The 16,585-nt window shown below is 41.5% G+C and overlaps 2 protein-coding genes across 3 annotated transcripts in view; both read right to left on the bottom strand.

Moving 5' to 3' along the window:
* Positions 1-9,277, bottom strand: part of LOC128453369 (sorbin and SH3 domain-containing protein 1) — a 39,708-nt gene extending 30,431 nt beyond the window's left edge. The window contains exon 1 of the mRNA XM_053436226.1: positions 9,197-9,277. The gene's annotated coding sequence lies outside the window, so the exon portion shown is untranslated. The remainder of the gene's footprint in view (positions 1-9,196) is intronic.
* A 1,034-nt stretch (positions 9,278-10,311) lies between these two features.
* Positions 10,312-16,585, bottom strand: part of pik3ap1 (phosphoinositide-3-kinase adaptor protein 1) — a 33,145-nt gene continuing 26,871 nt past the window's right edge. For both annotated transcript variants that reach the window (XM_053435998.1, XM_053435997.1), the window contains exons 14-20: positions 16,450-16,506; positions 15,772-15,965; positions 15,610-15,682; positions 15,322-15,489; positions 13,886-13,950; positions 13,055-13,143; positions 10,312-11,408 (exon numbers count right to left, since the gene is read on the bottom strand). In XM_053435998.1, the coding sequence (XP_053291973.1) occupies positions 11,294-11,408; positions 13,055-13,143; positions 13,886-13,950; positions 15,322-15,489; positions 15,610-15,682; positions 15,772-15,965; positions 16,450-16,506 (761 nt within the window). In that variant the 3' untranslated portion in view covers positions 10,312-11,293. The remainder of the gene's footprint in view (positions 11,409-13,054; positions 13,144-13,885; positions 13,951-15,321; positions 15,490-15,609; positions 15,683-15,771; positions 15,966-16,449; positions 16,507-16,585) is intronic.

The following is a 16,585-nucleotide window of genomic DNA, read 5'->3' as shown; positions in this document are numbered from 1 at the left end:
AAAACCTTTAAAACCTCTACTGGGCTCGGTGCAGAGCTGTCCCACAGCTTCAGAAACTGGGTATTTATTTGCCTTCTCTCATCAGCAACATCCGCTCGCCTCCTGACCCCCGAGACGATGAATCCATGATCTAATTTCCAAAACCATTAAAGGACATGCCTGTGAGGAGTTCACTTGCCTCTGTATCCTCAGATGAACCCCAACATGGTGAGTTACAGTAGAAAGGGTGACGTGGGCGTATTTGAGCCTCTCACATATAATGGATAATGTGAAGATGACAACTTGCAGTGTTCAGTTCGCTGTATAAACACAGAAGAGCTGAGATCTCCCACTGGCCTTTTTAGGAAGAGATGCCACGGAGCAGAGCCGGGCAAAGAACACCATCCATCCAGTGTGTGACAAAGCAGTGAGGGGCTCTGTGGCAGCCCGCAGTTTTCATGCCAAGAAAATAGGGGACATTAGAAGAAACATTATCAGCCAAACTCCTGTAATACTGCAATTTACATAAATGCACCATTACTCCTTATAATCTGGGGACATTTCAGATGTCTATGTCTCTAAAATTACATTTCATTTAGCTGACACTTTTATCCAAAGCGACTTACAATAAGTACATTCAACCATGAGGGTACAACAAGAATCAAGTAAGTACAATTTTCTTCAAGGAAGCCAAACTACAAAGTGCTATATGTAAGTGCCATCTAAGTGCTACTAAATATAAACATTTTTTTTTTTTTATCCAAGGTATAGTCTGAAGAGATGTGTCTTGAGTTTGCGACGGAAGAGGTTTTGACTTTCTGCTGTCCTTTTGTCACTGGGGAGCTTGTTCCACCATTTAGGAGCCAGGACAACAAGAGTCGTGATTTTGTTAGTTGAGTGGTTAGCTCGCAGTGAGGGAGCAGCAAGCCGATTGGCAGAGTCAGAGCGGAGTGGACGGGCCGTGGTGTAACGTTTGACCATGTCCTGGAGTACTACTGTTTTAAAAGGGATGGGAGCAGCCACTGGTAACCAGTGAAGGGAGCGGAGGAGCGGAGTGGTGTGAGCGCACTTAGGTAGGTTAAAGACCAGTCGAGGTGCTGCAGAGGTCGGATGGCACTAGCAGGTAGACCAGCCAGGAGGGAGTTACATTAGTCCTGAGATGACCAGAGCCTGGACCAGAACCTGCGATACGATCTACAGGAGCGGCTTGTTGCAGTAATGAGAGTTGACTGTCGAGTGTCACTTATATACAAACTCATCCGCAGAAAGCAAATGCACATGAAGCTGAAGGGGGGGGGTTCAAAGTTCAGGTGGTAGTGAGATAAAGTCAGAGGCTTTCAGCTCACATTCTCCACCAGCGTCCCTCAACAGAGATCAGGCTGTGCTAGTTTCGAGCAGCAGTTTCTTATCAGTAAGAATGTTTGGATGTTTCTTTAAAAGTGAAGAAGAGCAGTCCTGACTGTCCTCCTGAGCGCGGACGTCTTCTGATCATCTGCAGAGGCAGCGAATCCTCAGAGCTGACAGACCTTGGAACAGCGCAGGTGTTATTTATGCATTAAAATCATCAGTCAAGGCAACGGCCATAAAACACGCTGTCAGCTCAGACCTGTGTGATGAGCTAAAAGCAGGAACACGCAGCAAAGGCCAGACGATTCATCTCATTTTTATGACACACATAAATCTTCAAATAAATAATCTTGCGGGGCTTGTAGCAAAAATATCTTTCCAAAACAATCAACTCCCAAAAGACTATGAACGTCTGCGAGCATCACAGTGGATCTAGAGAGATGCATTACCTACTCGATGATGTGTGCACCGTCGGTCCTAAAGTCCTGGTCCCTCTGAAGCCCCCTGAGACGTCTGGCTGAGCTTTCAGGGTCTCATCTGGGAGGGACGGCCCTAGCTGTGACCTTGACCCTCACTATGTAGGGGGTCTGTTTGTTTTTGACAACAGGCGTGCCCCGATGGACCTGTCACCACATGCCACCTGGGAATGTGGCACCCACTCAACAACTGTACAGGCTACCATATAAAATCCTCCCCCCCCCTTCCAAATGTCCCCGGCGGAGCCAGGAGACGAGGACCAGACGGACCAGTGGAGGACGGCTGGAATTCGCTACTGGATGACTCAGCTGCCCAAAAGGTTTTAATACCTCAGTCAACACGATGGCTGCATGCTAATGTGTGGTAACATATATGGGGCTGTCACTTAAGGTTCCATACATGATGAATTAATATTATCAGCTGATTAATAAATGTTGCCCTTTGTGGAAAAATAAAACTTTAAACTAGCTTTTTGCGGAACATCAGTTTATAAGCCAGATGATACAATGATTACAATGACATATCAAGTTAAGTGTAAGTTAAGTTTTGTAAAATATGTTTATTGGCTTTTTTGGAGGATCAGTTTTGTTTCCAAACTTATTGCAAATATATCTCGCAATGTTGTCAAGTCATAAACATTTTATGGATCTGCCCTGTTATCTGGATCCACACCAAAAATGCCATTGCTTCTTCCCTGACCTATACCGCATTACATAAGCTTTCTTGGAATTCTGTTCAGTTGCTTTTGTGTAATCTTGCTTGAAACAAACAAACCAACAAAAAAACAGGTGAAAACCTCCATATTAACACATGCGTGGACAATTAACTGGATGGTATCCATCAAATTCCTCTAACCGTACTAGATAGAGTATTTTTGTGGGAATAGAATTTTCCCTGACTCGATTTATGAGTTCAATATCTTACCCGGTGAACCACAGTATTCTCTGCTGGCAGCAACAGTCACTTTATCTGAATCAGGCCCCAGATTCTCTCTGTCTGTCCCATCTGAACTCTAAACAAAGCCGGGGAGGGTGGCACCAAGTTGAACTATGACGTGCTTCACGCAGGGGGGTCTCTGCCATGTTAACACAAAAGAGCTCTCACCACACGCTCAGCTGTACTGTGGCTGCAGAGAAAGGGCCGTTACATAACAGCCTTTGACTTCTGCTTTGTCAACAAATGGCCGAGAGGGGAGAAGCCTGTCCAGCGCCGCGCGTGAATCCCACCAAACAGCTCCAAACATGGCTCGAAAGGGCCGCTCCGGAGCAGCGGCTTATCCCCCTAATTGAGAGGAGACCCCCACCTACCCCTGCACCCTCCCGACTCTCTTCCATAAACAGCTTCCACACCGGACTGCGGCCTGGGATTCTACACATTCCTCGGCCCAGCTATTTGAAGTTCATTTCAAACAACTGCAGCATAAAAGGAAATGTATGTAACTTACACACCGCGGCCATTATGGGCCTTGGAGCAGGATTATGCATTCATGTTGATAATGGATGGAGCTTAAGCCGAGACTATACACTGCTTCTATGCCTTTGAATTCTTTAAGCCTTGCCTAATGACAAGACTGAGACCTAACAAGTTTGTAGTTATCTTACAGTGTCGCTGTCATTGTGAGGGCTTGTTTCGACCGTAGGAATAGAACTCGAATAAGAAATAAAACGATTTTAAGGTTGAAACAAAAAGCCGGATTAACACCAAGCCACCGAAAGATGTGTCCCTGCTTGGAGAGGCCTGCAGCCTGCCAGCGTGTCCTTGAGAAGCCCTGACAGTTGCTGGACGTGAACATGGCCAGATCCCTGCGCCGCGACAGGGAACACTTGGCCGGCACATGTGAGGGTCCTGAGGAAGGCAGCGGCGCCTGTTACCGACAGACCGGGTTGGAGAGCCAGGCTGCTCACAACGTGCCTGCTAGGCTTCTAGAGCCAATGTAATAAGAATGTCAGTGAGCCGACAGTTTACCCAGGGTGCTACATCTTCACAGCGAGGGCTTCGGGCTTCACTCCAGGAGTGAGTGCGCTTGGCTCACAGGGCCCGGGTAAGGATAAACATTAAACTGAATATTCGAGCAGCTCTGCAGCATCTCTCACTGAGGTTATTTTAGTTAGCTGTGTGAAAAGTTAAAAGTGAGAAAAGCTTATGGGCAAACAAGGACATAATAACAACTAACAGGAATAACAGAAATATCCCCAACAACCACATTGTTGAGATGATATAGGGCCATTTAATTTGGGAATATGAATATGACACACGCATGACCTGCATTTAATGTCACTAGATAATGAGCTCAGCTGTGCACCCGAGATTCCTCCTGGCTTAGATAACAGGGCGCTCCACACACGAGGTGAGCTGCAGGGAGGAATCAGATCATTGTCTGAGAGGGTGCTGAAAGTGATTCCACATCTCTACTGGACATTTTGACCCCCAACGTGGATTGGAGGCTCTGAGTGTGTTCCCTAATATAACTCAGCGAGCGCCTGGGTGACACGACTACTTGATAATTGAGTCATAGGATATGGCGGCTAAACGTGAATATAAACGGCGATGTGATAATCCAGCAATTTTAAGTGCTATGAAGGTATCCTCGTGTGAAATGAGCGTGCAGCGGGTCTCCAGCGACTCCCCCCATCATGTGTCTATTTCAGGAATGCCGAGCCCAGTCTGACTCGCCCCGTCACACCCAGACACAAACACAACAGGCATCGGTAACAGCCTGACTGCACAGGCGACAAAACGCATTTCATATTTTCGTGGCTGTTTTCTTACATATTGCAGTAGTTATATAAACATGCAAAGCGCGAGTGTGACTTGGTAAATCCTGTTTTGGTTTGATGTATACGAACATCCTGATTCTTATTAAATCATCTGCCCACGACGGCCATTATGCTGTTGTTTTCCATCATCTGTCTCTGACATGCAACGCCGGGGAGAGAGGTGGAGCTGTGCTGCTGGTGGTGGAGGGTGGGGGGGGGGAGTGCGGCTTAAATCCATCACCAAAGCATAAATTGTCTTTTCACTGCCTTGTTTACATGCGTCCATGATCAGGGGACTTCTTTGTGTCACGGACCCTGAAAAGCCAAAGCATAACACTTCACTTCACCAGCCACTTCAGCCAATGGCGGCAGATGGAGAAAGTCGACCGAGGGGAGAGTGGAGGGGGTTGCTAGGCAACCTGTTGTAACATTAACATAGAGTGAAAACAGAAACCTGGTGTCTGGCGGAAGCATCCGGCCCGATCCCAAGCTATGTGTTATTCAGTAAAGACAAGGTTGCGTGTCACTACAAAGGTTTTTGTCATTGCGAATATCCAGCTTCACGACCCAGCTGTCACACGTGAACTCAGACCAATGAATGCAGTAGATTTGAATAAATAAGTTATATGTCTCAGGAAAGAGAGGAATTAATTTAAATGACATGCGGCTAATGTCAAGGCTAATTCTGTATTAAATCTAATGACACTGATAATGCAGTATTTGTATTTCCCCAGAAAAAAACACATATCTCCACAGTCCATTATTTTGGTTTTATGAGTCATATTTCCAACCTTCTGTTTCAGACTTGAAACTTCATTTTCTGTTTTCAAATCATATCTCAAAACCTACATTTACTAAGTAGCTTTTACTGAATGATTTTAGCTATTAATTGCTTCCTTTATCATATTATTTGCCACTACTTTTAAAAGATGTATTATTTTTTATGTATTTATTGTCTTATATAATTTGCTGCCTTTGATTTTAAATGTTATTGTATTGTTTCGCTTGTTGCCTCTGATGTCTTGTATTCTTGATTTAATTTATCACTCTTTTTTTGAAAAGGGCAATATAAATAAAAATTATGAAACAGAACTGAGATCATCTTCTAAAAAACGACGACTAGGTGATCTGGAGAACATCTGTCTTTCGCAAATCTTTGAAATGTCTTTGTGAGATTTATGTTTCTGAGGTTCACTCCTCTCAAATCTGGGGGACCTGTGTAACGTGACTCTGAACAGTCCTTATAAAATATTAACCATGCTGGGTCCGTACCAACAGGTCACATCTTTACTCTGCAGGTTATCAGTCTTAAAATGCAACACTTTGACCACGATCTATTCTGTCTATGAAAAATAAAGCTCTCGATGTTACAGGCTTATAAAAGCAAGAGACATGTAGTGTTGTTGTCACTGTTATGGAAAAGTGTTATAGTTCAGAGAAGAAACCGCCCTTGAAAACGTCATATTCTTTCCAGATGATTTCATCTCAAATAAAGAAGTTCTCTAAAAAACTCAACTGTGCTACTGGAACCAGGGTGGTACATACATGTTACGTATAATTACTTCTTACTTAAGTTCGTATGCTCATATTTTACTTTAATCAACAATATGAGGGAAAAGGTCACAAGAGTTTGACTGCTCTGTGAGTGACTGAGTGAGGAAATGGCTCACGGCTGAGCTGCTGGGTTGACTGATGTATCCTTTCCATTTACACATCATGCACACCTATCACTATCTCTGTGTAAACACGTACAACTCCTCTGCTCACAAGCTGTAAACCAGGAGGCTGCTCCACGTAATGCTCCACTGCAGCTGAGTCAATACTCCTGTGAGCCTGAAAAACTTGTCTTCCACAGGCAGCAGTGAGCACAAGCTCTGCCTTCGGGGAGATGGAAATATCTCGGTGACAAAACTCTTCAAGGAAACACAACAGAAACTCTTTGAGGCTTGTTCAAACATACACAAAGTCCTTTGACATGTAGTGAGCCAATGGATGTCCTCTGTTCTTTCTGAGCAAACACCAGATACAGTATCTCGAAAACAACTGCGTCCAGAAAGAAAACATGATTAGAGTACGACACTCTGTGTTGTCCCTGTGACAAAACACTTAGAAACAAGTAGTTCTTAAAATCAGTCCGACTGCTTCGTCTCTGTCCTCGAAGCCGTTTGATTAATTATTTGTGTTGGGGTTAATATTTTATCGAGCTGGATTAGCGTCATGTTACACAGATCCTTTGGAGTAGGGAAAAAAAAGAAATGATCATTGAAGTGAAATTGGGAATGAAAACACAGGCAGAGATGAATGCATCTGCAGAGGTTTAGAGGATGATGACATAGCTACCTGATTGGGGAGCAACTCATTTTTGTAAGGAGAGTGTTGATTTAAATGTATAATATGTAACTTTGGCTGCAGGGGGTCTCTCAGTCAACACAGCAAAAGACCTCACCTGTGTCTCAATTCACGGGCTGCATCCTTCGGGGGCTGCAATGGAACATAGATTGCGTCACAACTGCACAACTAGGTTGTCTCATTTCGAACGCTACTTCAACTGTAGGAGACAAATGCCATGAGAAACAAAGGCTCCAGCAGGTGGAACCTTCCCGGCCCAACCGGTCCCAGGCTTCACTGATGGACCGTTTATTAAAAGAGGTAATGACGCCAGGAAGTGACCAGAGATCCGACGCTTGAGTATCACACTTCAACTCAATCAAACAGCAAACGTTATGGGGCATTAAAACTTTCTACTCATGTAAACTTCAGCTCGCCAACAGCCATCAGTACGGAACAAGCTGGGGATGCCAATCACAAAACGTTTCAGTAGACCAGACTCATTTTGCTTTGGCCTTCGTGGTCTATGCTGCCCTCTCAGGAGGCGGTCTTCACGAGCCGGGTAGACCACGTCCTCCAAATGAGACAGTCTCAAGCTCCGGCTTGATGACATCGCGACGTACCGTGAAATTCATGGATGAGGTAATGCAAAATGTTATTCATGTGACACACCAAACGGCAATGAATAACTGTGATCCACTACCAGTGACCAATATAAAATATGGAAGGGGAAAACTGTTCACTGACTAACAGGTTAGCAAAGTAATTTTCCATCATGTTGTTTGCCCCAAGCAGATATGATGCAATTAAATGGGAATCAAACTGGGGTTTTCTCTGGTTTTGAACATTGTTGGAAACTTTTTGGATCATGTAAATACACAATATATAACATAGGTCTAGTAGTTTTTTAAACCTTTAAATGAAGAACTGTTACATATTATATATTGAATTCCCTTTCTTTTTTACGGGGAATTAATAGCGATAATAAACTGACAGAGTTAAAGTTAAAGGAGAGATTCTGACAAAGGGATATGTTAGGATATGAAAACATGGAACTTCAGAACAGCTCTCACTTCGAGTGCTTTATCTTGGTGGGAATTTATCTGGTTTGGTTTCAGTATATATATGTTACTCATATCTCATATAAATTACGTCACTTGTTACATATAACTTTGGACATTGTTAAACAATCTATACTGACCTCTTAGAAGAACCAAAATATATGAACCAGAGGCAAGTATGTATATATTGTGTGTGTCTGTATGACTCCACACTCGTGCTGTGAGCCAGTTGTTCATGTCACATGCTGTTCATTATTTGGACTCAGCCAGTCCTGTTTGTCAGACTCGAACACGAAGTTTAACATTCACGTCCACGACTTCTACTGCAGTTACACAACAGCTCCATCAGTCACGCACACACACACAATACGCCACTGGGATGAATAGGAAATCAGATAAATCCCTCGGAATAAAACATCACAACTTGTTTTATTACTTCATAACAATGAATCCCTGTTTTGTTTTTTCTTGAACTGCAGCTTTAATTACTTCTACATTAACTGCATTTTCACTGTCTGGATGAATCTGTCAAATAAATGCTACAGTGTAACGTGACAACACAGTGATACAATGACAGTGAAACACTATTCAATCAACTCTTCCCAGCACCTCCATGCCGCATAACATGCATTCCATTAAGAGCATGGTGTTGATGTCACAGGCTTATTGTATGCATGTGGAGTAGCTCTGCTCTCTGTGACTCACAACGACAACCGCTCACAGTGACACAGCCACCGATGCCTGACAAGTTAAAACGGACAAGCCCACCAGAAATTATCCGTTTTTTGAAATGATAGCAGGCAGTGGGTAAAGTGAGGCAGCTTTTAATTCCCTGACTTGAGTGTGTGGGGGGGTTTCTCCTGGGTATTCAGGACCTCAGAGTGCGGCGCCCATGGCGGGTCGCATTCCCACTGTATCTATGGATCTGTGTTTGCTGCAGTAAGTGTCCCAAAGCCAGAGCCAGGGAGCCTGACCCCAACTGCTCAGATGCCAAATCACAAAAATACAAAAATCGACCGATTCATAAAGAGGCACTTTCTATTGGATGGAAGCTGCTGACTTGACATCAACAGGACTGGGTGATTGATGAGAAATGTATTAAGTGCTGCGAAAATAAAATAAAAGTCAGCTGGAAAGGGGAAATAAAGAAATGGGAATGGGATAACATGACTAATGAAGATACAATAAGAAACTCCTTGAAAAGGCAGTGCAGGAGCCGCATGCTGCAGTGATGGGGCGCGTGCTTACCTCGGTGTGATGGTAATCCAGTGTCGCTGCTGCAGAGCTGCACACCTCACTGAGCCGTGTGCGCGCTCAGCTCCTCTCCAGCAGCAGCAGCGTCCCGTCACAGCTCCACGCGCACCAGCCTCCACGGCCCCGGCTGCGTCAACCCCGCCGAGCACCTTCACAATAAAAGCACAAGACCATGGACCCGTTGACTCCAGCTGCAGTTGTCGTGGCCACATTCACATATTCTGACTTAAAGCAAGAGACTGTTAATATATAACTGGGTACTTGGGGCAACTAAGCAGGTCGTGAACACAACTCAGGCATATCATTACCTTGTGAAGTTAATGGGTAATGTTTTAGTTCACTTTGGACAAACAGGGGTCAGGGGTATCGTAAACATTTAGACTCTAAGACTAAGAAGTCATGGTCCGGTCAACTTGGTGCTATAAAAAAGGGATAGTTCACCCCAAAATGAAAATCCCCTCATTATCTACTCACCACTATGCAGGTGGTGGGGCTGGGTGAAGTGTTTGAGTGTTTCGTGGACTGAAACATTTCACCCATTCCCTCCATCGGCATTTTGGTAAATAGATAGATTAAAATATAGAGTAAATTTTCATTTTTTGGTGAACTATCCCTTTAAGTCCAATGTTCACTCTCCTTTTAGCTCCATTTCAGTCTCCACCAACTGCTGAGAATAGCCTGAATTCTGGCTTTTAAGCAGATCAATGTTCTGTGTTCACTTGTTTGTTAATAACGTTGACTTTAGTTTGGACCTAAGGAGTTGGCGTGGCCAACAGTGGGTTTTAATTTATGTTTATTTTTGTTTAAATCTGACAGGAATAGTGAGAATGACCAAAGTCAGTAAAGTTGTGTCCTTATAATTAATATAATGAGCTGAAACATGTTAAAATGCTCCATAAGTGAAACTGCTGTAACAGCTGTACTGAAATGTCTACCATGACAAATCTGACATTTTGGAGGATCCATAACTAAAGCATTGCAATTTAGTCTAACTAATAAATCTAAATGTAATTTAATTCAGTGCATGTCTAAAACATATTTTTCCCCTCATGATTATAATATCTTCACCTATCTTCACCCTCACTGACTCACAGACAACAATAAAGGTATTAAAATATTTATATTATTTAATAACTTTGACGTGTAGGGCCTAACAGTAATGATTTTACTTTGAAGGTTTTGACCAGAAGTTCTAGCTGGCAACACTCTCTCACACTCTGTACACGACTTTCCTCAGAGGACTTATAAACAGTGGACAGTTTTACACTCATTCATTTTTATCAATAAAATAACAAGTAATTTGCTATTTAATAAGAAAACTGCTGCAAACCTAATGAGATAAAACCACTGGGAAAACATACATGGAAGAATATGTCAGTCCATCTTTACAGGACAGACAATAGCGAGCACCACCAAGTGGCCAAACTTCATATTGCACGACAAAGAAATCAATACTGGTAACAAACGAGCCACTTAAAATAGTGATGAATTCAAGACTACATGAGGAATATACAATATCATATTTCATTGTTAAATTCAGTACTTACACGAAGACACAACTAAACAGACCTCCTACAAGAACTTCTAAAAGGTGGCCATTTAAAATGTATAATGGTGACGGCATTTAATGAAAAATAGATGGAATATAATTGAATGTAAGTGCTACCATACAAAATATACATTTATTTTTCAAAGCGAACTACATTAATATCCCTGGCCATGATTAAATACAAATAATACTTCAAATACAACAAGTGATTTGTATTTCATTACAATCCACATCCCCATAAACGTCCATCAGTTTTATTATAGCACACCGATGAAGAAAAAAACAAAACACAAGATTTACATGCTAAGTATCATTCACTTCTCCATAGTAATTACGGGAATTGAATTATTTTATAAGGTAAACTGATACATCAAATGAATACAAGAAAAAGCAATCAAACAACTGGGTCTGTGTGGATTCTTCTCATTAAATTGTGGTTATCTACAGAAGAAATATCTATTCAAGACATATTTCCTTCTTGCGAGAAAACAACCTGCAGCTATAAAGACAAAACCCATTGCAAATCAGTATTAGTCGACTAATCACCGCAGGCGACGAGGTACAGGAGGTGCTATCATTTCTCTGGGAGGCGGTCTTTGAGGAAGCGCTCGAGTAGGGCAGCTTATGTAGCGCTCATGCAACATGTTCTCTGGAACCCTGCGACAAAGAAAACACGGTGAGGCCGCTGCAATGATGACATATAAACCCCCACTGCAAGTTGGGTTTAAAATGATACACCTAATAGCCTACGATCTGTTTCTCATAGATGTTAAAACTTACCAGTTGGGTAACCTACACTTAATACTATGTAACAATAATAATAGTAATATAAAGAATTATATTTGTGGAAGACCTTTTTTATAGAGAGATTGCTGTTCTTACTGAGAACAGCAGGGAGAAGTTACTACAGAAGAGGTGATGTTAAGATCAGACGTTTTTGGGGCAGGAAAGCAAACTGTGCAGCGGATAAAAGCTTGTGATGTTTTTTCAAACTTTTCTCTTCTGATAATCTTATGCACAGAAATCACTTTTCTGAAACACGGAACCTTCAAACACATATAGCCCTTTGGGTGTGGACATTCATGGTATGAACGAGAGAACAAACAGTTTCTATAAACAAAATGTGATCTCTCTGCTCTCCTTCAGATAAGAATGCTGTATCAGCTTTCTTATCCCACACAACTGTTTAAATAACACTTGTACTGACATAAATGCAACAAATTAAATTACATTTGAATGTCCGATTAGGTAAGAAAAGGTCATTTAACTATAACAATATAAACACTTTGCATTAGAGTTAAAAGCTATAGTTATAGATATAGTGGTCCCTGCTGCTCTGCTCAACCAGTTAGATATAGATTCATATATTAAACCTAAAGTTCTGATCTTCACTGCAAGCTGCTTTTCTGAAACATATTTGTTGTTTCTGTTATATCTTAATTATAATTTAACATGGTTTACTTTTAAAACATAAAGAAATAATTATGTCTGTAGTTCTGACGGTTTAGAACACTATCATGAATGATGATCAAACTGCAGAGCGTCTCAAAGTTACAGGAATTGGTCAAGGCTGTTGTTCACATTGAGACCATTTCCAGAGTCACTTTAATTTGGACTTTTATTGTAAAGTATATTTAATATGTACATTGTCAGATCTGTGTAAGGGAGGTGTTTATTGTTTACACACTGCATAAACATTAATGCCTTCACGACTTCGGCTTCCTTCCTATAGCACAGCTGTGAACCACTGGTGTGTGAACATTTCCTCTTTCTCATCTGGTCACACTCATGACAACCTGCAGAATGTCTATTAGTCTCAACATCTTATGATCGCTATATGATATACACTAAATTGTCAGTTAGGCTGGTACATCTCACTAAAACGAAGGCAACCTAATACAAAAGCCCTGCAGTAAATCCCCCCCCTCATGAAGATCATCATTATTGGTCTTGACTGAAACCCTGTAAGCTGTGTTGATTCAACTGTATCATAGTTCTTTGGAAGATATCTTGTATCTTGAACTGCATTGCATTATGTTCTTTCATATGTTGTCCATCTGAATCCATAACGTTATTATCAGTTTGTGATGGGATCTCTCCTGCGTGACGCGTGTCAACAGGGTGAAGTTCTGACCAATACGACCGTGTGTTTGAATCTCAAGTGCACACCTAGACAAGTTCTGTGACTGTTTCTTGTACAGTTGCGATTCTATTGCAGTGACAGACACCTGCCGAAGTAGTAGTAGAACCTCCTACTGTAGTTGTTCTGATTGGTGGCCAGTGGCCGGTGGCTTCAGACTGACCTTTCTGGGATCCGCGGAGGAATCCTGGGTGGAGGCATGACGGGTGCAGCATCAGATGGCCTCAGAGGTCGGAGATTTTCTAATGTGTCCTTTAACAAAAAAGATTAAACATCTACTGTGATTGCTTGTAAAACTTGCAAATAAAACATTATGACAAATCCAACAATAATCTGTTGTGACTTTACAGCTCAAATTGATTAGTGGATCAAAACAAATTAAACTACAACATTATGATGATTAATTAATGGTTTAAGGCAATTTTAAAACAGAAAATACACAAACGCTTGACTCCCTAATCCTCTTGTCTTGAAAATGTAGGACAGTAGATTTGAAATTCTTTGGGTATGACACTGCTTTAAATCCAAAACAAGTAATCTGAAGACATTACCATAATCAATTAAAAAAGACAGATTTATCAATATGGAAAGTAATTGGTTAAAGATCCATCTGCCTTTGCCTTTTATAGACATGCAGTAACACCCTTATAATAGTCACTTCGGATTATAGTCTGACAAGTAAATTCTGCGAAAGTATTGAGCAGTGTATGCCCAGATTCAAATATTTCGCAAGAGCAAAATGTGAGTCTTGTCGCAGGATATAGGTTCTTCTGTACTATCAGTATATAAAGTGTTTCAGGATCTGAAGAACTGATGAATCCAGTGACATCTTCTCAGCTGCACATTTAGTTACGTTCAGAACAAAAGGCCAGATGTGGCCCCACCAGAAAAAAAGTAAAGGTGCAGTTTGGTTTGGCTGTAGCACTTTCTATTTTAAAATGATGTAAGTTTGAACTGACGACTCAAAGGCTTCTTATGTTTATTGTGGACTCACCTCAACCTCAGGCTCTGTGCTACCACTGCTGCAACTTTGAATGCTGAGTCTGTTGCTTTCATTACCTGAGGTAAAGAGCAAACAGGTTAATGTGGCGAGAAAACACGTGATTTCAAGAGCGTGAGTTTAGAGCATGTGGTGAGCTCAGTTGTGAGACGTTATAGTCTACACGTCTGCAGGAGGGATTAGACCGAGATTAACCAAAAAACAACAGAGAGACAATATATGAGAAACACGAAGCTGTCAATATTAACCTGAATGCTGAGAGTTTGACTTTTTTATTATTTGTGTGCACATTTTGGATATATCTACACAACATTTATAAAATATAGTTATTTTTCACATAAATAAATCCTAGGTCATACCAATGCTCCTTGTATTCTAAGCCAGCTAGCTTAAAAACAACATAAATATAAAATATGTAGAGAAATGAACCCTGACGGAACAAATAATATAACTTAAACAAACAGCGTTTAAGTCTCTGACAAAACCCTTTTAGTTCTTATCAAAAGTCTTGAACAAAGAACCTGTAATTTGTGGGAAATTCACGTTCTGCTGGAAATTCGATTATTTTTCTTTTAGCTTAACGGTAATCAAAGTTATTCACACACATTTTAATATCTCAGACCAGTTTTCGAAGGCCAAAGAACTGAATCAGTTTTACTTACTGAAGAGTTCTAAGGTAATCTGTTGTGTCATTGAATCAACAGAACAAGTATGAATCTCCTCAAACCCCCAAAGAACAGCAGGGATCTTTGGGGGTTTGAGGAGATTCATACTTGTTCTGAAAATTCAGAGGGAGTGCTAAAGTAGTGTTAAAATCAGAAGGGGAAGTCTGTTTTCGAAATGACTTGTGTGGGTGAAGTTGTGTGCTTAACAGGAAATTCAAAACATTTCGGTTGATCAAAATTATCAACACTGGGAGAAATCACAAGCAAATCAGTTTGGTTGTCATAAGGCATTTTCAAGCAATTTATGGAAGAAATGACAGAGTTCCGTAGCCTGCTGTAAAATTTAAGTTTGTTTCTATCTACCTGATGTATTCAGCATCTTACAGTAATTAAACAGAATGAAGAAGCTATGGTAACCGGAGGGGCTAAAAGTTATATTTGAATAAATCAGAAGAAATGTATCTATTAAGGCAGATTGAAGAAGAAGCTGGAAGTTGAATATGCACCCCTCCTCTCACATTGGCAAATACTGGTGCTTCTTAGGTCACCACTGCCACTATAACATGTGAGTATCTACCCCCTGTTCAAGATCTGCACCTAAATGTAATGGTCTTTTGCTTGACCCATGCCACACTCTTTCAAGTTCTGTTGAAATCCATCCAGTAGTTTTCATGCAATCTTGTTTACAAAGAAACAAACAGGGGTGAAAACAGTTCCAGTTGTAACCTCACAGAATCATGAAGAAGGAAAAGGATTAAGACTTACTTGATGTGCTAGACGTGCTACCTGTCTTCCAGCTTCCTCTCTGGATAGTATTAGGAGCAGGAGGGGGCGGGGCCTCCATTCTGGGCACAGGCTCATACACTGCACACTCTAATGCCGCACTGGAGCCCCAGCATAAGTTCCTCTGCAGTGGAGCGCTTATTTCGTATTCTAAGAGAAGAGAGACCTCGTCAAACATGAGCTTCTCTTAAAAATGATATAACAGTTACACCCCATTGTTAAGATATATGTATCCCAAATAATAACATTGAGATCCAAAATATAAATTACCAAGGTCTTTTCCTGTCTTCTCTCTCTCTTTGTGACGCCTGGTGATGCTGTCGCGCAATTTCTTCAGATTTTCCTTAAAAAACAGCACACACACACAACACACATTAGATCTTTTTCGTTGACGACACCAAACAGACCATAAAGTCAGTATAGTCAACACACCTGCTGATAGCGTATGGAATTCGCCCTCCGCTCATGGTCAAACTGCCAGGACTTGAACTCCTGGACGGCCTCATCCACAGTAATTTGTCCCACTTTCACCCTCTCCTGCAGAGATATGAGCTGCCTCTGTCCAGGGGTCTTCATCCCAGCGTAGGGGTCATACACTGGTAATGGGGCCTCCGACACAGGCCGAACTGCATGGATGGAAAAATCAAACTTACATTTTACAACTGTTATTTTCCACAATGCATTATTTCCTGCCCAAGGAGAACATAGGATGGCAATGCTTGGTTTTTCTAGTATGTTGGTAAGGAGGCTGTCTCTTGTTTTGTTTGTTTTTTGCAGAGAGGGGCAAGTTATCTCTGTATTTAGTAGTAGTTACAGGAACAGCTGATCCGCCTATAGGGACTTTTCATCCACCTCCTTGAAAAGTCTAAATGAAAATGTACAACTGCTTTGTACTCAGAAACTGAAACAACTGAGGGTTACCACAGGTTCTCTTTCATGTCTCGAAGGGAGGGGCGAGGTGACAACATATAAATTCACCACTAGATGTCACTAAATTCTACACACTGAACCTTTAAAGCCTGTGTCTCTGTCATCACTGAGGTTGTTTATCTAATTGGTCTTATAAACTGTAAATACATACGATGCAATACGTTTTCAGCTGTGTTTTACCTGCAGAATATCCCATGTCCAGTGTTTTACTCTGGGATGTCCCTTTATCTGAAAACACTGTCAAAAAATATCAATGTCATCATTTTTGCCAGGCGAGCAGTTTTAAGAATTCTGATGTGTAAAAAGAACATTGTGG

The sequence above is a fragment of the Pleuronectes platessa genome, chromosome 12 (assembly GCF_947347685.1).
Source record: "Pleuronectes platessa chromosome 12, fPlePla1.1, whole genome shotgun sequence".
NCBI classification, from domain to species: Eukaryota; Metazoa; Chordata; class Actinopteri; order Pleuronectiformes; family Pleuronectidae; genus Pleuronectes; species Pleuronectes platessa.
This window is presented reverse-complemented; position numbering and strand designations above follow the sequence as displayed.